Source organism: Chaetodon auriga, chromosome 17 (assembly GCF_051107435.1).
Source record: "Chaetodon auriga isolate fChaAug3 chromosome 17, fChaAug3.hap1, whole genome shotgun sequence".
Taxonomy (NCBI): Eukaryota; Metazoa; Chordata; class Actinopteri; order Chaetodontiformes; family Chaetodontidae; genus Chaetodon; species Chaetodon auriga.
Window position 1 is genome coordinate 6,211,205 of NC_135090.1, and position 27,704 is coordinate 6,238,908.

Sequence of the window (27,704 nt, forward strand, 5' to 3'; positions counted from 1 at the left end):
ATACAGAAGAAACGCTCCCCCTGACGCTGTGAGATCGCTCTGAAGCACTTCGTGGTTTCCCACAGACGCAGTTTGGCAGAGCGCAGCGCACCGCGGAGCGCGCAGCTCCGGACGCACCTGAGGAGTCTGAGCGCTGTGACCACCAGTGAGCTGGAAACAGCCTTTCACCTGCTCTGAGCCACACATACACACAGACACACACATACACACACACCTACAACATCTGCGACGTCGCCTCGGAAGGAGAGAGGACCAGTCTGACGGAGTCTGTGTTGATGTGGAGTACCACGTCTGCCTCCTCGGCGTGTCTTCTGGACAAAATAATTCTTTTGGCACTTGCCGGACGAGCGGCTCAAAATCAAACGTGCTCAAATGTTGAAACCGTCAAGAGGAACAATTCAAACTCCGTGCGACACGTGAGCGCTGCAGAAACTGAGCTCAGTTTTAATTGAACCACTATGTCCCGGACCGTATGCGTGGAAAACTTAAAGGCATGCTGCATGTTGAGGGCTGCGAGCGCGCGAGCGAGCTGAAACAGATGGACACGAGCTCAACAACACTCTGGGTAAGTCTAGAAACTGTACATTTCTTTCACCACTGCTTGTTTTTGTTGCTTTGGTAAGGCCACACAGAGGTCGAAATGAATGAATACGCTCGGAGCCTTGAGGAAAACATTACGCACACTGGATCCAAGTCTTTTCTAGGAGAAGCTCGGTCTATTTCTGCTTCATACATGGGACAAACTTCTTCAATTTCTTTGTAATATCCCATTGATTTCCCTACAGGGGAAACCAGCAGGGGCTAATGGCTCTCCATTAATGTTTTTATAATGTCCTCACGGTATTTTTTATGCATTACTATTAGCTCCTGATGGTTTTCCCTCTTATTGTAACAGTCCTGTAATGTTCCTGAATGGACCCTGAGTGCTTCCAGAGGTGTCCTTGTGGTATTTAATGTTATTTCCACCTCATATTGCGTTACACTTGTACTATGGGGAGCATTACCGTTTTACTATAGGTTGTTCCTTTCATTCCGGGATGTCTCTTGAATGAACTCCTGTCATCATCTTTGCTTTATGTTCAGTTTTTTGACTCCCAACACGGTTCTACTTTAAATGTGATCCTGTCTGGGGAAGAGCAGTGTCAGAGCGGCTTCCCCTCATCAGACAGAGCATACCTCTGGAACACCAGATAGTTGGATTTGTCTGTCTAAATTTGAGTGAAGGTGTTTCATCTTAACTAAACTAGCTTTATTAACAGCTGTGGTGCTTTTCCACGATAACCTCCCTCTTGCTCTCTTGTATGGATTGTCCATATGTACATGTCACTGCCTCCCTGTGCCGGGATCATTAACCTGTTGATGTGTAGAGACGAATGCTCGTGTCTCTCCTGCGCAGTGAATTCAAATATCAAAGCACACACCGGTGGGCCCTTGGAACCACAGAGAACAAACTAATGAGAACAGATTGCGCCGAATATGGCAGCCTTTTTCTGTATCGCTGTGGTTTTCAGCATGCTGTGCATCAGCTTTGCCTCGCAACCAAATACTACAGCAGCTTATTTCACACATTATTCCTCCTCTGTAGCTGAAGGTGAGCTGATGGGAGCAAAGTGTTTGCCGGGCAGAGAACCTGCAGGCTCAAGATATGAAGCCAGTGCTCTACTTTTTGTTTATGCATTGGAACATAATGAGAGCGTAAAACAGAGAAAAGCGAAGAGAGAGGGGAGATGTGCCACGCTCTTCATGTGTTTGCAAGTAGGCGTCTGTTGTTCTACTTCTTTGTATTTTGCTGTGATCTCTAAACTCTTCGTCCTAATAACCGCTTCCATGCAAAACATCACATTCTCCGCTTTCAGCCTCTCTGTCAAATAGCTCCTATCCCTTCCAGCAATTTATTCAGCCCATTATCTCCCTGTCCCTGTCTCACACAATGTTAAATCCACGCCTTTGAATCAACTGACACTGATTGTCAGGCTCAGCGCGCAGATTTTATTTTCAATTAGAGATTGTCACGGTACTTCTGAAACTTCTGAAGAGCAGTGCTGATGTCAAGCGTGATAGACTGAGCGTTGAGTTGTGAAGTCTTCAGCAGTTTCGGGTGGGTCCATGCAAAAGTGAGGAGGCTATCTTTTTCCTTAAAACTGACTTCATGCATTCTTAGTACGTCCAGAGAAACCTGAGAAACACGGCATCAGTGATTTGAGCGAATTCCCCCAAACAACAGCGGTTATGTTCAAGTCACAGCACCCTGCATTGTAACTGTGACAATTAAAGGCCCCTAACTATACCAAAGTACTAATTTTAACCTAAATCATGATTCCTAGAACCTAACTAAGCTGTTTTTGTGTCCAGATCTGACCCTTCTTTTATAGCTTACCAAGCCTTAATCTTTTTTTGTGCTAAATATCTGCAACAGCAGCGGGTCAAAATCAGGACCTCCAGCACATCACACTATTATAACTTAAACATTTCAGCAATTAAATATACATACAGAAAGCACTGAAGGAGTTAACTTAAAAGATGAATTGCACACTCCTCTTAGTAAAGGAATAATGGATGGCAACATGGCTCATTTTGATTTAGCACATTCCACCAGAATCAATAATAAAGGGTCTTTTCAGTGAGACAGAAACCCGGCTGGTCTACAAAATCATCAGTTCCTTTGATTCACAATCTAAAATGTGCTCTCCATCTCTGTCCCTCTGACTATTATGTATGTGATTATGTTCTGAGAAGTACTCCTTCCATGATTATTGCAGTTCAAGAGAGACGTTTTGCGTCACTCTAGATTATAAAAATCGTTCTCTCGCTGCTGATTGCTGTGCTGCTTGCAAGAAACTTAATTGTCCTCATATTTTTGAGTGCAGGCTGTCACTGACAAAAGTCGCTCTGAGGAGAGCCAATCAGTCTGATTTAGCAGCAGGTCAGGTGGTAGTTTAGTGTCATTCAAGATCTCGGTGACCCAAATTACACTTCTGCTTCAGGCCTTTCATGCAGATGAAGATGGAGTGGATGTGGGTTGCAGACGTATCAGTGATGCATTAGCTGCAGATTTATGCAAAGAGGCATGTAAATTATATTTGCATGAGCAACTGGTGGCAAAAGAGCAATGCAGAGTCCAACAGTACTTCATAATCTTAAGGTAGCCCAATATTCCTGAAGATGGAAGGAGAGAGAGAGGTGACTCTAAATCCACCTTGGAAGCATCTTTAACCCCCAGCTTCATGAAAAGGAAACAGGCATTAGGGAAGGTTTTTAATTGACGCTTTTGTTGCAGATCCGGATTCAGCATGTGAAACAGAAGCACACAGAGGTCACAAAAGCCTCTGGTGTTGAGGATGAAAGGAAAGAACATGACCTCATATGTTGTACTCACTGTGTAATGAGGATGAGAGGGATGTGAAGTACTTGAAATGAAAGCAATTTTTCACTCAGAATCACATGTAATTGGTAAATTGTTGCATTAAAGGCCTGGTTTGATACATTAGGAGATTTGTTTTCGCGTATCAAAGCCCTGCTTGTATTTGTTTTTTACTGACTTGCTGCAGCGTCCCCCCTTCCCCACATGCTGTCTGACGATAGATCCGAGGGCGTGAGAAGAAACGTTTCAGGTATTTCAGAAAGTATCATTTTAGATGCGACATTAAGTACATTTTTACTGTATGTTTATACATTCCTAAATAACTGTAGGAACAGGATGAAGTAACATATGCATAATATAGCCCTCTTATTTACAAAATTGTGCCTTCCGATGAAAAATTGAAGTTGAGACTTTAAGATTCTACACCCCCACGGCCCAACCTCATGTGTTTTCAGTTATTTGGCCATCTTAGACCTCTTCTCAGGACTGTACCTCACTCTCCTGTTGCACCTGTCCGTGTATTCTCCTTCTTTGTCAAAATCTGGTACCTACATTACCCAACATGCAACTCAACCAAAGACAGTTCAGTTGGAGATGCGGGTGTGTTGTGCTAGCAGCAGCCAATGTAGCCTTAAGCTGCTAGCCTCAAGCAGAGATGATGAGTGGGCTACAGCAGTCTGGTCACTCCACATTCCCAGATTTCTCTCATTTTCAAACTCTTCTGCCTCAGCCGACACTGACTTGAGTGACATCACTAGAGGCAATATATCAGACTTTGCTTGCAACCTCGAGTGTCCCTTTAAGTGCAATACGCAAATTTCCCACAATGTCAAACAATTCCCTCAATGAGGATTAAACATACTAAACCAAACACACTTTTGTAGACCACAGTCCTGATGCTAAAGGCTTAATCTTGCAATTTCCATGACTCAATGAGCCTTATTTGACACGTTGCCCCTATGTGGAGCTCCTCCACTATAGCTTGAATTCATTCTCTGTGTGCTCCTGAAGCCATGGGGTGCAGTGTCACGCTCAATAAACTGCTCCTGTCAGAGGCACTTTGCTGAGTCGCTGTAGAGGTGCTGCTCTTTGACCCCCTCCCTCGGAGAGCGGCCAGTTTCAAAATGATTGGTCTCACAATAGAGGAGCAAACTCTGAGGATAGCTGGAGGGGTCTCACTCTTAATTTGTTGTGATGATGTGCCCGGCCTCCCTACATCGACTCCACTGCCTCAGGTCCTCTACAACCATCCTTAGTGGGCAAAGCAACCCTGGCATGTTGCTATACTTGCAGCCTGAGTTCTCTGGATTTTGCGTCCAGATGCCCATGTTAAATAAAACAAGAAATGTCTCAGCTTGTTAAGACAACATGGCTTCAAATAAGGTGTAATTGAATCTGAATAGCTTTTAGATGTCACACATTTTATTGTTTGATCAGAGAGTGATCTGATTCAGCAAAAACAGCAGGCAGCTGGACGTCACTGTCTCGATCAAGTCAAAATCTTGTAAATTACATAAGCCTTTTTTTGCTTGATCATCAGCTTTTTTGATCTAGCTTTTTTGGATTCCAACCTCATTTTGAAAGGTTAAAAGGCAATGTTTGCTGTGCCTCTAGAGCAGAACTTTGATCAACCAGGACATCCCTTCAATGGCACCCAGAGCCGCCTGACCCCCAATACAACATGCATATATGTACATAGATGCTGATTTGATATTGTTATATTTAAGGCCAATTCTCAATCACTCAAAATAGAAGCAAAGAGGTTCTGGATGTTTGAGAACATAACATAAAATGTAGTTTGTGTAAATGATTTATTAATGTGAGCATTAGCATGTAAACCCATCTTACAATCACCAAAACTGGACAGACTTTCTGCACGGGAAAAACAGAATGTCATCCATAAATAAAATAAATACATGAGCATAGAGAGTGTGATCAGCTGTTCTACATTATTCTCTCTCCTTCATTTCACTCTGACAGTACCATTAAATGCATCCAAGGGGAAATCGTTTCATTTCTCTCTGAAGTTTCTCCCTTTCTCCTTGTGTTATCTCCTGGTGTCTTTTATACATTTTTCTGTCGTTGCCATCAATATGTCTGAAATGCTTTCACCGCTAACAGCAAAAGTACATAAATCACACAGAAACTCCTTCCAACTCCTTGTCCTTTATCACATAAATACTTCATTCAGCATGTATGTAGAATGTAACCAAGTGCATTCGGTTGATGGCTGTGCATGTTATGACATTCATTTTGGAAAGTGGACAGCCTCACTCTAAGAAGAGCTGACAGTAGTTGTTTGATCGTCAGAATAAATTACATTTTCCATGTCGACAGGAAAGCGTGGTTTGAGCAGTGCATCTTTACAGAAGCTGTGTGTTCATATGAACTGAAAAATGAATAAACCATTACCACATATGTTAAACACTGAACACGGAGTATGTTTACTTCAAATGTGTTCACACTATATCTGGCTCATTGTGTTGTAATTAGGTCAATATTTTGGTGTTTCCCACAGTTTGTTACACAGTGCTTTAAATTGTCTCATTCTCGAGCCTGGTGATGCAGTAAATGGAAAAACAACATTATTAGTTTCCCTGCATTGGGTTCGGGCCGCAGCTTTGCATTGAGTTGTTTTTCTTTGAGCTCCCACTGTCATTAGACTCCTGAGAAGTTGACTGTTTTGGCTTGTGGGAACAGTGTTCTGTTTTCAGCCGAGCAAAAAACGTAGTTAAAAGCCAAGATGTTTGGATGCTGTGGATCACTTCAACGCAGTTTACCTAGTTTTCCTGTGTGAAGACAACATGTTGTTACTGTGTTTGATTGGGTTTCCTCACACAGCCTGACAGTACGATACTGAAGTCACAGTTAAGGCCGGCATATGCTCAGAATGAACTACTTCGTGTGACCACATCTTAAGGCAAGAGTATTTACAACAGTCAGAGCTATCACGTGCATTGACAAATGCACCAATCAAGCTGATTGGTATTGGTATTGGTATCACTTGGAATGAATTTATGTGTTTTAAATGCTGACCAACATTGTGACCAGGCCATGAGAGAGGGATGAGATACAGTAGAGCTTGAAAGAGAGGCTCAAACCCTGCTTACTTCCTCACCTCCACACACTATGTAAAGTAAAAAAAAATGTTGGATGCAGCCTCAATTCCTACATCATAAAGATGGGGTATCAGACATTGTTCAGCCATCCAACAAGCGTGTTGTCTGAGGCATACTGATGCCTTTAGACCTTTCATGGACTGACTGTCTGGATTGTTTAATAGAGAGTAGGAGCCTTGTCATTGTGAAATGTCTCTATAGACACTGGTTCATTGGTGGCTTGTCTTTTTTGTCCCACAGAGACATGCCGTATTGCTGAATGGGTGACATACTCCAAGTCACCTCACACACCCTGTGAAGCCTCTCTCCCATCGCATTGTGCAGGACAGGGTCCCCCAGCAGAGTGGCAGTGATGTACCAGGAGGTGGCCTTCCTGGCAGGCAGCTCTGAACACCAGTTCACCACCTTCCGCTTCAACCGTGTGGAGAACCCACACGAGGTCACCTCCAACAAGGGTTTGTTCTACAAGCGAGCCCAGCTCCTGCTCCAGCCTCAGCCCCGCCAACAGGATGGAGATGAGATTGGTCTGTCTGACGGGGCAGCCATTATTAACGTGGGGGGGATCAAATACCGCATCCCCTGGTCCACGCTGGAGGAGTTCCCCCTGACAAGGCTGGGCAAGCTGCGCAGCTGCAGCAACGAGGCCGAAATCATGGACGTATGCGATGACTATGACGGCAGCCGCAACGAGTATTTCTTCGACCGAAGTCCGTTAGCTTTCCGCACAATTGTCACTTTCTTGGCAGCAGGGAAGCTGCGGCTGCTGAGGGAGATGTGCGCCCTGTCCTTCCAGGAGGAGCTGCTGTACTGGGGGGTGGAGGAGAACAACCTGGACTGGTGCTGCCTCAGGAAGCTGCGGCTCAGGCAGGAGGAGTACAAGGAGCAGCAGAGGCTCGAGGAGGAGGATGCCGAGCTCGCCTCGCCACAGTCCTGTGAAGATAGCCAGCAGCCTCCTGGAGTGGGGCCACAGGAAGAGACCCATACAGGGGGCTGCATGCGAAGACTGAGGGACATGGTGGAGAACCCCCACTCTGGCCTGCCAGGGAAGATCTTCGCCTGTCTGTCAGTGTTATTTGTAGCCATTACTGCTGTGACGCTGTGTGTCAGCACCATGCCAGACCTCAGGGAGGAAGAGGAGAGGGTGAGTTCACGCACTAATCAAAAATTACTTTCTTTGGCTTATTTACAGACTCACTTTTAATTTAAATGATCCAGAAAGTCCAAACTCATATCTGGTTCCTCATATTTAGTTTGTTGAAAGACGTCCTGACATTTATTAGATTGGATTCATTTTATGCAGCGAAAGCAGCAGCAGTCAGCGTCAGAATCATTTAGCAACCATGGCCATTCACACAGAGGTTACACAAGTCATCTCTGAATTTTGGAGGTAAGACACGATCAAATTACAATTTTAGAAAAATGAAATAAAGACAGTGATGTAATATCAGATATTATGGCTCCTGTGGAGAAAAATAGCATGATCTCACTCTGTCTCGCCGCACAACAAATGTTAAAACCATCACACGCTGAGCAGATTTTCATGATTATGGCATTATATAAGACACATAACTCTAAAATGAAGGAACTCCAGTCTCAGGATTCCTTTTCTTTTTCACAACAGCCTTGGGGATGTGAATGCTGTACAGCTGCTACAGTAGAATTCAGATTATGTTGATGCAGCAGCCCACATGCGGAGTCTTCCTGGGCTTTATTGTAAATCATCGTGACAGAGACAGAGGCGAAGGCTCAGGGACAACGAGGCTTCCTCTACATTCACTGGAATACCAGATTATTGTGTAGCCCCTCACTGTTTCTGCAGCATGCATTCCTTCATAGCCACACGAGATTCACGTTCTCCCAAATGTATGCGATAATTGACAGTGCATATACAACATGAAAATGAGAAGAAAAGCTATACATTCACACATCTTTAAATGAGTAGTCTTTTAAGGATTTGAGCTTCAGCTCTGTATCCCACAGATACTCTAACCATGCAGTTGCTTTTAATTGACCTGCTTCCAAAAATGAATATGAAATAAGCTCAAATGAATGTGAAATAAGCTCATTATTGTTATATAACATGATGATTATGCAAATTGTAGCCATGAAGCCATAATCTGTACAGTTAAAGGCTTGTTTACCCAAACCTTATCTGGACCAGCTGACCAATAAACAATTGGGAGCCTGAAATATTGAGCATCATGTTAACAACTTTGATGTGACAGGGCATAGATTCTGTGCACCATACACCAACACTGTACCATGAATTACAACTGAAAATGTGTTACTGCCGAAGGGAAAACTGGGACTAGTTAAACATTTTGGGAAATACACATATTCACTTTCTTTGTTAGAGATGAGAAGATCAACGTCTCATGTCTTTGCATTAATGGAGCCGGGGCATGGTTAGCTTAGCCTAGCAAAACACTGGAAACAAGGGGAAACAGCTTGCCTGACGCTGTCCAGTGGAAAAAAAAAAAAGAAAAAAGGCTAGCAACAACTCTAAAGCTCAATGTTTAATTCACATGAACAGTCATGTAAAAACAGGAAATTGTCATTTTAGTTTTGTGCTACAGACTGGGTGCAGCGACCAGTCAACTGGTTTCAATGGAAAGTAGCTATCTACTCCAAAAGTCACTGGAAAATAGCTTGTGCTAATTCAAATAATATCATTACAAATCAATTTGTATGTCTATAAAAGATTCTGTCTCTCTCATATGTGTATATATGCATATACTATAATGTGTGTGTGTGTGTGTGTGTGTGTGTGTGTGTGTGTGTGTGTGTGTGCGCGTGTATCAATGGATAAACAGTGGCGATTATTGACTGATGTTCACAGCTCATTCATGTCTCTGGTTGACTTCTTCAAGACTTGCTAATGTCTGTCCATAAAGTTGTTAGAGTTATTGCTAAACTCTGTTTTTGAAGAAAAGTCACAAAAAAAAGGTCTTTAAGGTTATTAAATCGCGAAAATGGCCAAGTTGGCAACAGATGGAGGAATTCCAATAGTGTTGTCCCCAGGTTTGGCACCATTATGTCTGTGTGCCCTCACCAACAGGATCTGGCTACCCACAGCGTAACTGCAGATGCTGCTCACAAGTACTGGGCTCGTGGATAAACTGTTGATCGAGGAATAGTTAGACCACAGAACTGCCCCTAAAATCATGAAACATTTCTGTTTATGTACATAATCCATTAAAAGAAATACATTGTGTTACTTAGTAAACTGACCAGCTAAAGGCTAACCATGTCCTGACTGCAACCACAGACATGAAGTTGGTATCAATCTTTTCATTTCACTCACAGCTTATACCCCAAATAATCTGAATATGATTATACCAAGCATTGTAACGACAATAAATAAAAATACAGTTGTTAATATGCCAGAGCTGGACCTGTAGAAATTTTGCCATAAAATGATAATCCTCATAACTTACAGTCTCTTGTCTCTAATTAGGTCTGAAAGTGAGAGCAGAGGACATCCACTTGTTGCTGCGTTTAGCTTTCATCTTACAGGAAGAGAAAGATTTCTACCTCAGGCTTTTGTTCCCGCTAACTACACATGTTGTCACAGCGCGTGACGAGTGGAGCAAAAAAGCATATTAAAGCTGACGACGTCTTCCTCCAGAGCCTTTTCATGTCCGCCTTTGCCTCAGAGACTTCACAAAGCTTTGGAGACCTGTCTCCAGAGCGCCTTTGTGTCGCACTAATTCACCCCTTGAATGACATCAGCCGACCATAGTATGATTAAACAAGAGCCCCGCAGCTTCTCCCTGTGTCAGAGATATGTCTTCATCAGCGGGCTGGGCGGGGGATGTTGGCATGAAATACATGAGCTTCAAAGGGAAAATCAATCAGGAAAATAAAGCGAGTGACAGCTGAACGAAGACGAGCTTAAACATAGTCCTATCTTATCTTTAATTAAGTGTCGACCGTCATTACATGCCTGGATGAATCTGCAGCTTCAATTATTAGAATCAGAGGAGCAACAGGTGAATGCTTCAAACTCCGGACAGCTGAAAAAAATGTCATTGGAGCACCAATTAACCACCCAGAGATGCCTGAATAATTGAGTCTCGCTCCTCCTCTGTGAGTGAGGAGTTCATTAGGAGAACCTAACCTGAAGCAGCTATGGGAGGCAACCTTGAAAACACAAGGGTTTATGGGTATAACAAGGTGGCTGTCATTCCTGGAAAACCTAACAATAGACAATGAAGGGAGGCAAACTGCAATCTGACACTGTCCTTTAACTGCCACAAACACTAGAGACGGCAAATCAAAACAAAATGTACCATCAGAATCTGTTAATATGAGGAGACACATTACTAAAACATGATGTTATCCTAAAAGTACTGCACTTTTGTTTACAACCTCCGGTTAGCTGGTTATTGATCAGGGTGCACAGAAATGAATATCAAACACAAAAAAGACATGGTTCATCACAATGCTTCAAGAAGAAAACTTGACTACTATTCCTTGCTGATATATTGTGAGCAGCCGTTCTGTGCACCGAGGCATTGCGCACAAGTGGCTGTGGAGTGTTTGGCCGCACTCTGAAAACTTATGGATGTGCTCTGTGAGTTGGCTTTGCCTCATGCATTGTCCTCATTCACGCTAAATGTCAAGCAAAGCATTTGTCTGAACACTTTCATGAATCCAGCTCAACTTGGTGAATTGCCTTGGCTAATTACCACATTCAGTGGAGTCCGCCCACTCATCCTCCTCCATTACACAGCTTCCTAATATCCATTAGCTTGGATAGCCGGCCCTTTGCCTCTGCACAGATCCTCCCTATGCTGATGAAACTAATGAAATGATCATTTCTTCAGATACCCATTTTGTAATTTATTGTTGGTGTGTTATGTATAATGTTTTTGGGGCTTCAGTTATCGCTCCAGTGCTGGCAGTATGAAGTCAGCAGCTCTCTGTGTTAGATACAGTGCCTTAATGCTAAACCTGCCTAAATCTGCGGTGACCTCTTAGCTTTGAAATTATACCACTGCATTTCTAAAGCTTCAAGACTATAAATTAAACCTGTAATAACTGTTCTTTTGGCAAATTTGGGGAAGCAGAAACAAGATTTGAACACAACACAGACTTAAAAATGTAAAGTATATGGCTAATTTATCAGCAGACTGTGGATTAATAACACATCCAACAAACATGAATCAACATGCTCACTTAAAGTTGGATTAACGTGCAGAGCAAAGGTCAGTACAACATTTACTCTACTGTTATCTCTCTTCTTGGTGTCCAACATCTCCAGAGAGAAACGTCTCACTCTTAAGATGCTAAATGCTCCACTACGTTCACCAGCTGGTTGCTAGCTTTGCTGCTTAGCGCTGGGCAGCTGGTGGTGCACAGTGGGTTTGAAGAGCTTATTTGCTGGAAACCGCTGCCTGCTATGGAGGGAAATGAGAGTGCTGATATTTGCAGCAATTTTCAGTCAATATTAGCTCATAATGTGCATTGATTACTGTTTGTCATTGGCTGCACTTATATTCAATGTAGGAGGAGTTGTGGAGAGAGGCATTAATCAGTTTTTCTGTGTTTAATTTTGGAGATAAGAGTGGCTGCTTCCATATTGAAGAATGCGTTTACAGTAGTGGAAAGGAACTAATCAAGTGCTGCAACTTAAGGTGCTTTACTTGAGTATTTCCACTTTCTACTCCATTACATTTCAGAGGTAAATATTGTACTTTTTACTCCCCAACAATTATTTGATAACTGAAGTTACTTTAGAGATGCAGATTAATAACACAAATATAAATGGCAAATAAATTATGATGTAATATTATGGATAAGATAATGAAGCTATCCAGCCATATAAATTGTTTAAAAAACATTAAAGTAATGTATGTATTAATATAGGAACAATTCTAATTCAGTAATATAATACATCATTCTGAAATGGGCCATTCTGTGTTATGAGAACTTTCTCTCTCTGTACTGGAAGTATTTTTTATTTTTTTTTAATGTACATTTGATTGAAGTTGAGATGACAGAAGTGAGAGTACACACCTGCAGTATTTGGGCTTTTTCATGACTCATTTCGCCTCTGTGCTCCAGCACAGAATCTGAAATTAAGTAATGGTGATGGACTTCAAGTGCAAACTCTCATCTTATGGTTGTGGGTATTTTCAGATGCATCAAGTGAACCATGTAGTCATTATAACCATTTGGCAGACTGCCACTATCACAAGCCCACAAGTTATTGGACAAGTTCCTTAAACTTAAATAAAATGGTCACATTTAGTGCTGGGTTGGAGATTCTTTGAATTTGATGACCAAATTACATTACATATAATGACTCAATATGAATAATAATTCAATTATATATTATGATACTAAAGCTGAAGGTCTGCACTTCAACTCTTAATGATTGTTTCATTTCAAATCCAATGAAGGACAGAGCTGAAAATAACCAAGAATTTGAACACCTCAACTTGAGACATTGTGGACATGAGGTGTGTGCCTCACCCTCAGGAATCAGGGGTTAATCCCTGGCAACATGTCAGCAGTTACCACAAGGCAACCCCAGGCGGATGGGTCTGGTGACAAACAATCTCCCTAATAACAAAGAAACTACACAGAAACAATCCATTCTGCATGCTGTGGCCTCTTTATTAAGTACACCTGTACAACTTAATGTAATGCAATACACCAGTTTGGCCATAAATTCTACTTCATGTTGCCTATAATGTTCAGGGTATTTTATGCTGTTACAGAGGTGTTAATGCAGTTATATGTTTTAACATGGAGGTCATAGGTGTCGGTGGTGATGTACTGAGCTGCATCATATTCAGAGGTGATTATGATTTTTTGCACCTCTCATGTATGTAAATAGGATGGACCAAAAAAATTAGAAACACCTCTCAGTATAATGTAGTTCAGTACAACCCCACCTTTAACCATGACCTCAGTAATAATTCACACGTTTCCAACTGTCAACAAAAACGCAAACTTCATAAAAACAGAATTCATGACTGAGCTGAACACTTCTCTATCATCTCCTCAAAGAGGAAATTAAATACTGTCGATTCCAACTTTCTTCAGGGACACTTTGAACAATCACAGTGTCTCCTAAGCAACAGTGTACACGTGCTTCTTTCGGAGGAAGCTCGAATCACCAGTGTGAGACCTTTCACTCATTTCTGTGACGTTCTCATTATTCTACAATCCATGTTCTCTGGGAAATAAAATGAACATTTTCACTGTTATTAGTCTCAGGGAGCCATAAACATGAGGAGTTGTGGTGTGCGGCTGAAATCCGTCACTGTGTTCTATCAAACAACTGTTATGCACAAGCAACTGGCCTAAAAAACTGTTTTGAGTGCAAGAGAGCGTGAGTGCAATTCCACGTGCCCTGGTTGTTTTCATTAAGAGGTCTTCTGTCCCTGGAGCACAAGGCCGTGCAGTCTTGGGACTGGGACTGCATGCATGCACACACACAAGACTAGTGGCTGAAAGGAAGGCTGTGTAAATGCCTCTGTAGCTCAGCCTAATTGCCTGGCACATATACAATAATTACGTATTAGCCTAAATGTGGAGGAGAGCCTGTCTGGGGTATGGTGTTTGCACTCCACTGCTCTTAAACTATACAATATTGGCATGTTTCTGTGAAGCCTGTGAGCATTAATACAATTGTGAGTAAACAGAGCTAAAACTAATGTCGTCTAACAGTCCTGCAGTAAATCCTCCCTTCATGAAGGTCCTAATGTTCAGTTTTTGTTGTTCGGAGGCATTGATTCAACTTATTTTGGAGGGTACAGAGAGCTGTTTCTGACAGTTACATACCTTGCTGCTTTTTGGATGCTTTGTAGATAACTGGCTTGCAAGGTCAAAGGCAGTCTGCCATGGTTTCGCATGTCAGCTCCTCAACAGGAAAACATATGAAATAATTAGCTGTCTGCAGTTATACTCTTTCTGTGATCATCCACATTCATGCTGCTGATCTTATCACCTGTCACTGACGCACTGTCTAACAGACGATGTGTGAACTGACTGAATTAACTGAGAAACAACCTTGTTGGATACAAGCCTGCGAGTGTGTTTGGGAAACACTGAAAATGAACGGGGCTCAGTGCTGGAACTGCTCAGATATTTGATCCGTCTGTTGCCCCACAATGTGTCACTTCTGCATTCTCCATTTAAAAAAGAAGTCTATGCAAATGGTGCAACTCTCCTATTCAATTGTGCTACTTTGGGTGAAAGCAATCATATGAGGGAGGTGAAACTGAACAAAAACAGCAAAGTTGCGAGCCAGAAAACCAAAAACGTGGACTGAAAGATGCTAAAATGCTTGGCAGAGCTGAGGGGAAGAGCAGAGCCGGGCGATAATTCTCTTTAGGTCAGACATCATGTCAGACGCTCAAAGCATCTCCACATTTTTATTTGCCAGTAAATGAAGTCATGTTGTGAAGCCGTCAGCCATATAAGATGTGGATTCCGGCCTAAATTAAATTGCACTGTGAAAGAGGAGGGCAATGCAACCCAAACCCAGGAAGCAGACATCTTTATGCACTCAGTCACTTGAGCCACAGCGAGTTTGGGCAGCAAGCAGAAGTTTTTAAGCAGCCGCCTGCAATGGAAAGCACTTAGCCTGGCTGTCTAATCTAATGTGGCTCTTGAGAAGCATTCAGTGGCTTGGAGACCTCCCCCCCCCCCCGCCACCCTCCCTCTCTCACACACACAAATAAACAACAAAAAAGAAGCTACATTGCATTTCACATTTCATGGTCCCTCTTCCACACTCTCTGGATGAATAGGGGATTAAACATCTCAAGTGTTTTGTCAGTTTCTTCCCTCAGAATTGCTTACTCTGTTCATGTAAGCATCTTTGAAAACTGCGTTCTTGTCCCATTTATCTCATGCGAAAGCCCCGGCTGTGGCTCTAACCTTTCAATGACTCTGCTCATGCCTCAGAGCCCTGTATGCTCAGTTCTGATGTAAATCCCAGCCACTTAAAAGCACACCTCTCACCCAGCTATATATTGTTGCAGTGGAACAGGGAGCCAGAGCTCAGAGGCTGAGGATGGGTGAAAGAGAAATGTGTGCAAATGCTGGGGCAAAATAGAGAGAATTTTGTCGTAGTCTGTGCTGAAAATAGGAGGCGCACATCACTCATTCCTGCAGACTGTGAGCTAGACTTACTGCTGTTCATGCACGGAGCAATCCGTCATGGTGGTGATGATTTGTGTATCTCATCCAGTGTTCAATGAGTCATTTCAGGTGAGTCGAGGAATGGTTTCTTTCCAAGTACAAACTGTAAATCCACATGGGAATATTGTTGTGTTTTATGCAAAGATTTTAGCAAACCTTCTTTACTGACAGTTTCTAAATGTGAGAGGTACAGAGAAGTGCCAACATATCTGTATGGAAATTGAATGCAGTATAAAATGGGTCTTAAAGCTGTTGCTGTAAATCTTAGTGCACCACTTTACCTAAAGCAAATGAGCAGGTAATGTCAGTTCAAACAGGTTCACTCAAAGTTCCCCAACTGCACAGCACCATTTATTCATCAGAATATATGAATTATTCAGAAACATAAGTTTCTTCATGTTGATTCTCAAATTTGTGCCATTTGTTCTGTGACAAAAACAAAACCATGAAATCCTACGTTTATCTTCTGTCCTGAGCTGTCTGAAGGTAAATTAGCTTGGCAACAACCGAGCTAACATCAAGCTGCAATCAGCAGCTATTTGGAGGGGCTTTGTTTCTGTGATGTCGACTTGCATTTAGCAATGTCAATAGTTTTATTAATTAACAAGGGACTCAGTGAACTAGACCAGACCAGCACATATGGGCACCACGCGGCTGCATTTCTTTGGAGACAGATAGTGTTCCTGATATCTTGATGAGTTAAGATGAATTGATCAGCAGACATGCCCACTTTGTCTTCCTCTGTCCAAACGGATCAATGACTCAATACTGTTATAGTGCTTGTTCAGACATCCACATGTATGTACAGGTAGTGCTAGCCTTAGTGTTCCGAGCTGCCGTGGGCCGTCAAAAGTCTCCAGGTGTTTGAGGGCTGTGTATGAGTTTTTTTGGACTTGATTTGCCCCCTAGTGGTCAGCGTTTAATGCAGCCGCAAAAAATATGTGCTTCTTCTGAATCTGATGCAGCAACATGTTTCAAAAAAGTTTGGACAGGAGCAACTAAAGACTTGGAAAGATGTGGAATGCTCCAAAAACACCTGTTTGGAACATTCCACAGGTAAACAGGTTCACTGGTAACAGGTGATAGTTTCATGATTTGGTATGAAAGAGTCATCCTGGAAAGACTCAGTCTATGTATGAAGGATATCACTACAGGAGCTCAGGAACACTTTATAAAACTGTTGATGGTAAACACAGTTCAGTTATTCTTATTTGGATTCAGGATTATTTGAGAAACAGAGAGTAAAAGAGGTTAAATAATGTGTTTGTCCATGCCTGAGGTTACATACTGCTAACAGAAAAATGCTTCAGTTGTACTTGCTCTAATTACTTCTCCCTGTGGAGCTGCAAGCACACCCGGCTGAACAGCCTCTCAACACATGAAGAGGGAACACCACTGACTTAAAGTTTTAGAAAAAAAATCCTTCTGTAACCGTTTGCATCAGCCAACATTTGCAACTAGAGTCGTCTGTTTGCCATTAACTGGAACAATGTCCAGAAATACCCAGTATTTTAAAAATATTTCCTCCGGTGTAACCACAAAGGAAGCGCTGTGCTGTGTGGATTAGATGAAGGATATTGACGGATGATTCTGTGGGGATATGAGCGTATGGTTGTGCCAAATCTCATCAGAAAACCGAGAGGATTTGAAGTCCCTGGAAACTGAGCTTTAAAGTTGTGTCCAAGTGTTCTGTTTAAGAATACTGCTCTTTATATATATTTATTTATTTTTTCAAGGTAATCATTTGCAAACCAACTGAGCCTCATGAGCTTTGCTCATAAATGTTAATGCAAATAAACTCTGCCTGTAATAATGGCTTTGTGTAGAAACTGAGGTGTAAGAGCTGTTTGGAACAAATGAGTTGACTTCTTGCTACAAGCCTGATTCCAGGGACACTGTGTGAAACAGAAATTAAAACAGAAGGCAATCATTAGCAAACGAGCTGCGTTCACTGACAGCAGTTTAATGTCGTGTTCCTGTTTTATTCATGTTTAACACAGTATCCCATCTTTTTTGGAATCGGGCTTGCAAATCACAAAAAAAACCCCCAAAACAACTTTAGCAGTAAAGAAGCAGAACTAGATGTTAACCAGACCACTTTTACTTGGTTACTCCCTCTATGACGACTTCTGCCTATCAGTTATAGAGGTGTATTTTAACATAGGAGGGCAGGGAGAGAGTGAGAGCATACATTTGTCAGGCAGCAGCCATCAATATCAGTGGTACTTTAGATTAGGCTAGATCAGATGAAACTGTAATGACCCCCATGGGGAATTTGGCTTGTCACAGCAGCAGAGAACAGGTTATAAATAACAGTGTGTGCGTATAGACACAGTGTTCCTATTGTTGCAGGCTGAAGTGGATGGCAAGCTATTCAACTATACCATTATCAGGTGGAACAAAGCATTAACGTGTCCAAAAGTGCAGACACACAGCGCCAGCTTTTAGCAGAGCACTGGTCACAGGTAACATGCATGCACTCAGGTGTGTGTGAACGTGCATAAGTGGCTTTTAAACAGCATCTGTGTATTCTCAGAGCTGCTGAAGCTTGCAGAATGCAGGTTGAAAGGAATAAAAACATGCTTTTGTCCGGCGGAGAAGAAGAGAGAGCATGGGTTGTAAAGTTCCGCTGGCCTCCCCAAAGAGCCGACTCTAATAAAAACATATTGACAAGCAACAGAAGTGCTCGGGTCGAGGCCCGTGCCCCTTGTGAGAGAGTTATAGCAGTGTTTTCAGGGTATTGATATAATGAATACATTTCCTGAATGATTAAAACATTGGATTAATCTCCATGATGGAGGTGGATTAGACCTCTTCTCGTTGCCAAGGATGATATTTGTTCAAATCTTTAAAAAGTTCCAGACAAAGTAATCGTGATTATGTAATTATTCAACCTGGCTTTGACTTTCCCTGCTCATCAAGATTCTGCATCCTAATCACACACACAGAAATACTGAGGAAGTTAAGCTAAGACAGCCTGTTCTGTACAGGCAGAGTGGCAGAATGGCTGATAAGATCTTATTATTTGGTCATTTTCAGAAATGATTAGAGCCACAGCAGGTCATTAAGACGTGAACTTAGTGGGTACATTGGTCTTATTTGTTATCATTTGTGTGCGGTTTGCTGGAGGAAGCTTCAATCCGCTCACATTTCTCCCTGAGGCAGGTTTCTCTCTTCCATCCTGCCATTCAGATTTTCCGTTGCCACTTTCCCACGCATCCTACTTACTTGCAATAATCTCAACTCCAACATTCAGTGTCACAGATTTGAAAGTTGAAAGTCATTTTGAGGTTGCGGGAGACAGATTTGGACGAGGATAGAAAAATATAATTGACTGACAGCGTTTAAGCACGCAGGAGGCAGGCATGAAGTCCTGTGCTGACGGCGAAATGGAGGAGGTTAAATAAGCACTAATGGTTATTGAATACATTGTTAACTGTGCGGGACAGGAGGCTATCCCAGCATGCACTGGGTGAGTGGCAGAGTACATCACGGACAGGTCATCGGTCTTTTGCAGGGCTATAAATAGTCACACAAACATTTGTGAGAAAAAAACTGCAACCAGAATTCAAACGCTGTTAAAGTGTGTGAGTTGTGCATTTGCATTATAATTATTTTGTACCTGTGCACCATTATCGTCTTACACACCACCATGATGTGATGGAAATAAAGGAATTCGCTCTCATAGTGACCTTCCCAGACGGAGCAGAGTTCCTGTTTTGCTGCTGGTTCAATAATAATATAATAACTTTGTGCACTGCTAATTAGCAAATGCTAACACACTAACTGGAAATGTTGATGATGCTCATCATTACCTGCTAAACATCAACATTATAACACTGTCATTGTTAGAATGCTGCCATCTGTATTTAGCCCACAGCAGCGTCTACTCCAGCCAGCATCTCTCATGTACTGTGTGGGAGACAGTATATTGTGTACTGTGTATTCGGGCTAGCAGCTCTACTACGTGAGGCTTTTCAGTGTCAGTGTCTGTATCTGTGGGGGAGTGTCCGTACATAGCTGCAGCCATGCTGTTTCTCTGTCTGCGGCTCATCGGCCTTCAATATCCTGTTAAGCCCTGAAAAAGGCACAGTTAGCAGCAGGCGCATGTGTCATGTTTACTGCTGTAGAGGAGGAATAAATTGCTCATTCATGTGAAACTTCATCTTTCTGCCGGCACTTGCTACCAGCAGCTGTGTGAGAGGCACAAACTGGGGTTAGTCAGTATTTGGACTTGGCTTCCACAGCTGGAGGGGGGGCGGGGGTCAACGTAGAAGATAACCATTTTATTTTAGTATTTTGTTTTGGAGCTGTGGCACATTCTCACTTTGGCAATAATGCTTGTGCCCTGCTTATCATTTACGTAGTTTTAGCATGGAGCATCACAGCTAATGATCCACACATGGATGACTTAGATGTCTCTGTGTAAAGCATGTAAGAAAGAGAAATGAGGAGAGGTAACGGCAGCCTTTTGTTTGTATATGCATTTACTTTATCTGCAGCACCAGCTGTTGCTAATAGAGCTCTTATCATCCTGTATGTGACCGGTTTCAGTCTGTTTAAATATTTATGACATAGCTTGCCCAGCAGCTGACTGCTTCATGTGTGAGAACATCCAATTATTGTGCCAACCATGAAAGAAAACACACTTTTTTTAAAAACTAGTGCAGCTTTTTTCTTTGCTTTTGCACATTATATTCAAATATTAGAGACACAAGAAGTGCTAAAGGTACAGCCGAGACTTCATCAATCTGCCTCCTCTTCCCATTTATGGAAAGAGTAAGTTGCTTGACCTGAAAATCCTGTGGAGTCACACACAATCACGTCATTGTTCTGTAATAACATTACTGTTTTGTAAAGAAGCGTTTTAAGATGGTTGCTGGAAGAAGGGGGAAAAGTGCTGAAACTCAGTCCAGAACAAACACACTCAGTGGACGCAGCAGAACCCAGTGAGGTGAACAAATAAGAGCAGTTAACAAGTCCATTAAAAGCATTGGTGTGCCAGAGACAGGAGCACTCCATGTCCACCTGTGTGTGAATCACACCCACTCCGAGCTTTGAGTGGAGATCAGAGGTGAGCCGTCGCTTCTTGCATTGTTTGGTTTACATGCTTGTCTTCAGCTGTGACGGGGTCAGAGTCCCCTGATCGCTGAGAAGCATAATTGTGTGCTTTTAATTTGATCCTGTGCGCATACACCAGAGGCTTTCAGCGTAGAGAATGGGTGGGGGGAGGGAGTGGAAAATCCAGTGAGCCAGAAAGCCCGTGACAGAGAACAATCTAAATACTGGTCAAATTCAAGGAAAGGGACGCTATCGGTTGCAAGTGTGTCACAAGCGGACAGGCTCCCATGTGGACGCAGAGGAGCAGAAAGACAGGCAGCGTGATACATACTGGTTAGCCTGTGAGGACGAGTGAGCTCCTTCCAGATTTGGACAGCAGCACGTTTATTTGTTTTGGCTTCAGACTCGTATTGCTTTGGATGTGAAACGACAGCATGTGGTTAGAGGGTGGATTTCAGCTCAAATCTGAATCGCCACGCTGCGACAGCCGAGCTTCAGCGTTTTAAAGAAAAGCACGTTTGTAGACGCTTTAAAGGTGGAGGTGAATTGATAATCCAGACACCCAGCGTGTGAGAGGCTACAGACGGCACAGAAAATATGATACTGACGAAATGAGCTCTAGACTGTGCAGCAAAAGAGCAGATAGATGTTTTACCCCAGACTGAGCAGAGGCTGTTTCACTGAAAATAATATTCAGCAAAGCACTGTTGCCTCTATAATCTGTCCAAATGTTTTTGGCATTCCTTAAAGGGAGAAGATGAACAAAAAGTGGTTTTTGTTTGGAAATTTCTGATCCAATTTGGCTTAAATCCCCCCAAAGCCAAGCTGACAATCTGTGCTCCTAACCTCAGTTATTTTATCATTTCATGTTTCAAAATAACACTATTATTGCCTGTTAGCATATGGAGCTGTGCTGAGGCAGATAACTGACTCACTATTGTTAATTTCAATTTAACTGTGGACGTCAGTCAATGGAGGCTTTCTCATGCGAGAAAATAAGATTCCATATGTCCTCGTGCTCTGTGTTTACTGCTCAGTGTTGTGTAATTAAAGTGTGTACATTGTGGATACAGTTTATCTGGGTCATAGGTGGAAGCCTCCATTACTGCAGTGACACCTCACTTGTATACCTGAGCGCTTTTGACCAGCTGTTGTATATAGTCAATGAAATATAATTTCAACAATAGTAAGAATCTACAGCCATGCTTGTGGTTCTTCGAGGCAGTCCTTGAGCTAGATGCTCACATCAGCATGTACCAAGCTTACTGGGGACCGTGAATGTGTGTACCAGCTCACACAGCAATCCATCTGATAGTTGTCAAGATATTCCAGTCAAGAACTTAAAAGTTGATGGTATGATGATGCCAGAGGAGAAGTCAGGGGATTAGCAAAGCCATTGGAAAACACAGTCTGGGAACCATGAAGGTCTGCTCACAGTGTCACTGCAATTCACCTCATCGTCAGACGAAGATGAGGGCTGATGGTTAGCCCTACAGCTGGTGTCACGTCTGCAGATTCCTTGCTTGCTAGGTACTCTATGGATGTGTTTCAAATTTTTATATTGAATTATGCATTTTATCTCATTAAAATGTATGAAATCATGGATTGGAAGTTAGGTGATGTATAATACCAAGAAAGCAAGTAATGCTTGATGGGTTTTAATTACAACAAGCTACCTTCACACAGTGAAGGTCGGACAGAAGCGCTGTTGCCATTTTTCCCAAAACCTGGGATGGAACCTATTTCAAACCGGTGTTTGAGACTTTACATTCAGTTAAGGTCAGGGTATGCTCAAAACAGCTACCTTCATCTGTCAGAGGGGTGCAATTGCTGAGCATGATCAACCACAACATCTCTGCTTTTACTGGCAGTGGAAAAACTTAATGGCCAGTAATGACATCAGTAAAGAACAAAGCACACCAATCAGCTGGAAGATGTGTACCACTTTTGATCACGATGACTACTTTTCCCTGTCCATATACTCAATATTATCACTATTTTTTGTTATTCTATCTCATTTTATTGTCAGCCTTAACTAACTCCTGCATGAAAAGCTGCAGCTCCAGCTTTGCTGATCAGTGATTTATATGGTCCTTGATGGGCTTAGTTTGATGGCTCAAGGGCTAAAACCACGCTACATGCAAAACTAAGTGTATACTCTGAAAAATGGATGAGGCTCAATCTGAGAGGAGGACTTTTTCTGAGGGCGGTCAGTTGGAATGACGTCTCTATGGAGCAGAGCTGTTGACTGAGCAAAGGGTCTACTTATACATTCACACTTGGAGACAACCTGCTCAACCACAGTGTATGTAATTGTTATCCTCACGACTTGCTAATGTCACTGTATATTTCTGCACAACCTCAACAGTCTGAGCCACGCAACGCAACAGCTGGCTGAGTCTCAAAAGACTGTTTCAGAAATACCTGTTTGGCTGTGTTACAGGAGATTCCAAGGAGGAATGATTTCAAAGTTTTAAAAGTCTGAAGAAAGTTTCCTCTGCTTGATTGCTTCATTTCCTCATATTTTAATTAATCCACACATAATTAACTGACACAAATAAAGCAAAGAATAATTTGTGTTCATTAATAAGACTCAAGTAAGTGTAGAAAAATGAAAAGCATTTTCGAAGTCTCCTGCAGGGGTGACTTTGACTTAATAACCAAGTAATCTCTTATAATTATATTTTCAAATATTTATGAACGCCATTTCAGCAGTCTTGAAAAAATAGATTATCATTACAACAGAGAATATTTCATCTGTGGTAGCTTTAAGAATCCTCCGTCCAGGCTTATCTACGACTGGCTCTGGTAAAACCGTTTCTTATGCAACACTGTTACACCTCTGACAGCTTTCACCTTTTGATCACTCCGGTTTGATGTAGAAGTCAGTGAGGTTTGTGAGACAATCAAAGCCTTTGTTTTACACTTCACGAATCGCTCAGCATCTTCTCCGCTGTGTTTTGTTCTGTGAACGAACAGAATCACCTTTTTGTTGTGAGATCAAATGCGTCCACCTCCTCTGTCAGTGATGAACCCCCGAATCAAACTGCAGGCTTTGAAATAGATTCTTAATTACTGACTTCACGCTGCGTCGTCATGTCACGCTTATCCAAAGCACTTTTGGAGTTCACATATCTTGCACACTGAAGGGTGTTATTGCTGGTGCATAATGTAACACAAGCCTTAATGTCTGTCTTTATGTGTTTTTTTTTTGTCTGTGCAGGGTGAGTGCTCCCAGAGGTGCTATAACATCTTTGTGCTGGAGACGGTGTGTGTTGCCTGGTTCTCCCTGGAGTTCCTGCTCCGCTTCATTCAGACACAGAGCAAGTGTATGTTCCTACGTACGCCTCTAAATGTCATCGACGTGGTGGCCATCCTTCCCTACTACATCACCCTCATTGTGGACTCTCTGTCAGTGGGAGGAAAACCTGCTGGCTCAGGGAACAACTACCTGGAGAAGGTGGGGTTAGTCCTCCGAGTCCTGCGAGCTCTACGGATCTTTTACGTGATGAGGTTGGCCCGCCATTCCTTAGGCTTGCAGACACTCGGTCTGACCGTCAGGAGGTGTACACGTGAGTTCGGCCTGTTGCTGCTGTTCCTTTGTGTGGCCATGGCTCTTTTCTCCCCACTGGTGTTCCTAGCTGAGAGTGAGATGGGTGCAAAGCAGGAGTTCACTAGCATCCCTGGTAGCTACTGGTGGGCTGTCATCTCCATGACCACAGTCGGCTACGGAGACATGGTGCCCAGAAGCATCCCCGGTCAGGTGGTGGCGCTCAGCAGCATCCTGAGCGGCATCCTCCTCATGGCCTTCCCCGTCACGTCCATCTTTCACACCTTCTCTCGCTCCTACTTGGAACTGAAGGAGGAACAGAGCCGGGCGATGAGGCAGAAGCCGGACTCGCAGGACAGCACCAAGTCCCAGAACAGCGAAGACTCTCAAGAGACAGACAGCTACCACGGCATCACGGAGGCTGCAGGGTTGTCCGCGCAGCAGAGGAAGTCTCTGGCTCTTCAGAGGGCTGCTGGGATTAGGGCGTCCATGCGAACTTAGCTGCTTCGTCTGCCTGCGTTCAAACGGCAGCCCAGGAAGCCGCGACACCCAGAGCTGGGACTTCAAAGTTGACAAGCTGCAGGATTGCCAGCAGGGAGGAGATTTTCCTCTCTGGAGCTTGAGGTCTCTGCTTTGATCGTGTGCAGCGCTCGCACACCAGAGTGTATCTGAGTTTCTTAAGTTTTACAGAGAAGCTGCAGGGATCTTTTTCTTTTTCACAAATTGGACTTTAAAAGACGGGTAACAGTACAGTATTCATGATTAAACAACTGAAATCACATGAGATGAAAAAAAAGTGACTGAGACAGTAGTCTCACTGACTGCGATTCAGACTTGAGATAAGTCTGTGCAAAAAAGGGAAAAATAATACCAAAACATCACACGTTGTTATTCAGACCACAGACTAATAATTAATGTTCTTGATGTAGCTGCATTTGAGAGGATTGTCTAAAATAAAGCAGTTTGCTGAGATGTCAGACGATGTAGTTTATTACTGATGTGCAATATCATCTCCATTCACTCTGTATTGTATCTGGCCAAATCAAATAACTTACTGTACCTGGGGCTCTGTTATATAAGGTTCACACATGTATATGATGATGTCAGCACATTTATTTGCATTGAAGCAGAGCTAATTAATCTCCAGCATAATAACACGAAACTAATTTATCTGTCAAAGGGCTGCACAGTCGGGACGTTTTGTTCAGTGGCAAATGATGGCAACGGGTGTCACACTCATGTGGCTCTACTACATAGCGCTGTCTGGTGCACATGCTCATGCTTTAGAAAGAATAATCAGCCATTCTGGGAAATGTAATTATTCACTTTCATGCAAAGAATTAGTGGGGAGGGGTAGGGAGGGGATGGACACCACTCTCAGATCTGTAAATGAAATATGAGCTACAGCCAGGAGTTAGCATAGCTTTGCATAAACACTGGAACACTGGACATAAATCTAAAACACCCAAGTAATACTAAAAGCTAGTCAAGGGGTCTTGAGGTAAGACAACAAACTTGGTTTTGGTTGTTGCCTTCTTAAAAATGGTGATGTAGGTTGAGCCACAACATTAAAACTACTGACAGGTGAAGTGAATAACATTGATCATCTTGTTACTTGTGTCCTGGCATTCATGTGAATGATACTTTGACACAAACCACTTATCGAAACAGGACTGAAACAATTTGCTGCTAATGTTTGGATACCTTCACAGTTCTTGCATGCATGTCTTGATGGGTCTGAGCTGTTTTGGCGGCATGATGGAGGCCTACACAATGTTACACAGGTAGTTTTAATGTTCTGGCTGATCAATGTATATGTGTTTGTGCAAAACTTTGGTCAAGAGTACTTGCCATGCAAATTGCATGGCTACTCATACTTGCAAAAGGGTATCTCCTGTTGATTGTGGTGACCTCCCGAACCTTTGTGTAGCACCATCACCAGGTCACAATTTGTCCTGGATTGTAAATACTAATGGCCAGATCTCCATAAAATTGGCTGTGAGTAATCAGGGGCAATCAAAGCAAATGCTTACAATGTGCAGTTTCCATGTGAAAATGTGATTTGTTGCTGAATTTTTGTGTCTTTTAGCCTTTACACAATTCTGGCAGGATATGTGTCATCATAGTGAACAACCAGCCAAAGTTACAATTACTGCACTCATTTTCTTTTTGGGTATTATCTGTGATTTCTCAGCATTCTTGATTCTAAAGGTGTAATGTGCACTTGTTAGAGCTGCTGTTATCTGTTTGAGAGATGGAGGTGATGTTGGCGCTAATCCTCTCACAGATTGGGGTAAAGTGACCAATGAACCGAAAAATTGGAAGTAATTCTTTCATGTAAATGAAACCAGTCAGAGAGGCACTTATGGAGAGGTGTAATTACTGTTTGATTCTCTTCAAACAGGCAAATGTTATGCATCCTCCTTCAGGCAGTGAAAGCAATAGACCCCAAATGCTCGAGTCAAAAACCATTTCAGATATTGCAAATAATTTTCACAGTCTGGGATTTCCTCATATCCATAATTGAAAATACAGCACTTCATATTCTTTGACTTGAGAGGCTTGTACTTTGAAGTGACACATTAAAAACCATTTCCCCAAATTGTTGTCAAGTTGGAACACATCAAAGCAGTGCAAGGGCTTGGAGAGTGCAAATTAGGTCTAGATATTTTTAATATGCCATAAGGTGATGTTTTGTCAGCCAACTCTGAATCGCAGTCACTGGATTAACTGTGAAAAAGCATGGAAACATTACACAGAACACTATTATATCTACAATATTTAGGTTTTAAGAAATGAAAATATTGTTTTGATGAGGAGCGGGTGGTGCAATGAAGCATCATTTGAAGAAAAACCCAACTTAAATGGATTTGTGCTTTGCATCATGAATCCATAGCCTGAGGAACAGCCTCTTTTGAAAAATGGAATAAAGACTATAATGAACACAGTCCCATGTGGAGAGGCTTTGACTTAACAATTTATTATACACAAGGACGGTCTGAAATTTGCAAGAGTGCGTGTTGTACTTCTGCACTTGAACATTCTAAATTAGTTTGTCTGCTGGTTGGTTCATTTTTTTTTTTCCCCACATCTGTTATAAATAATAAATTAATCCTGTTTCCAGTAGCGATGTTGGCTTCATGCACTGTAAATCTAATAAATACTGTCAGTGCTTCAGTGAAATGTTCGACTTAGACTACAGGGAGCCTGTGCAATGGCTTCTCCTGTTCACACTGTTAGCATTGCAAGGTCAAGCTAACGATTGCGCTACTACAGGGAAATCTAGAGCCTGAGCTGAGTTCACTTTATGGCCGTGATCTTCAGACATTCATACAGACTATAATGGCTTCAGAATACGTTTCTAGTGCCAAAAGTTTCAGTAACAACACAATGAGAGGATATTTTGAAAGTTTTAGAGACAGGACAAATCAGGCTCTTGCTCCAGAGTGAT

General features: G+C 42.5%; 1 protein-coding gene across 1 annotated transcript; it reads left to right on the plus strand.

Annotated features, from left to right (window-relative positions):
• Positions 1-27,430, plus strand: kcng2 (potassium voltage-gated channel, subfamily G, member 2). Its single transcript, XM_076754452.1, has 3 exons — positions 1-565; positions 6,721-7,621; positions 23,927-27,430. The coding sequence occupies exons 2-3, from the start codon at positions 6,833-6,835 to the stop codon at positions 24,752-24,754; spliced, it is 1,617 nt and encodes a 538-aa protein (XP_076610567.1). The 5' UTR covers positions 1-565; positions 6,721-6,832; the 3' UTR covers positions 24,755-27,430.
• Positions 27,431-27,704: the final 274 nt, after the last annotated feature.

Bases quoted from the DNA above. Each gene is read 5' to 3' on its own strand.
- kcng2 (XM_076754452.1), top strand. From the start codon at position 6,833: ATGTACCAGGAGGTGGCCTTCCTGGCAGGCAGCTCTGAACACCAGTTC. The intron at 7,622-23,926 runs GTGAGTTCACGC...TTGTCTGTGCAG, and splicing joins TCAGGGAGGAAGAGGAGAGG to GGTGAGTGCTCCCAGAGGTG.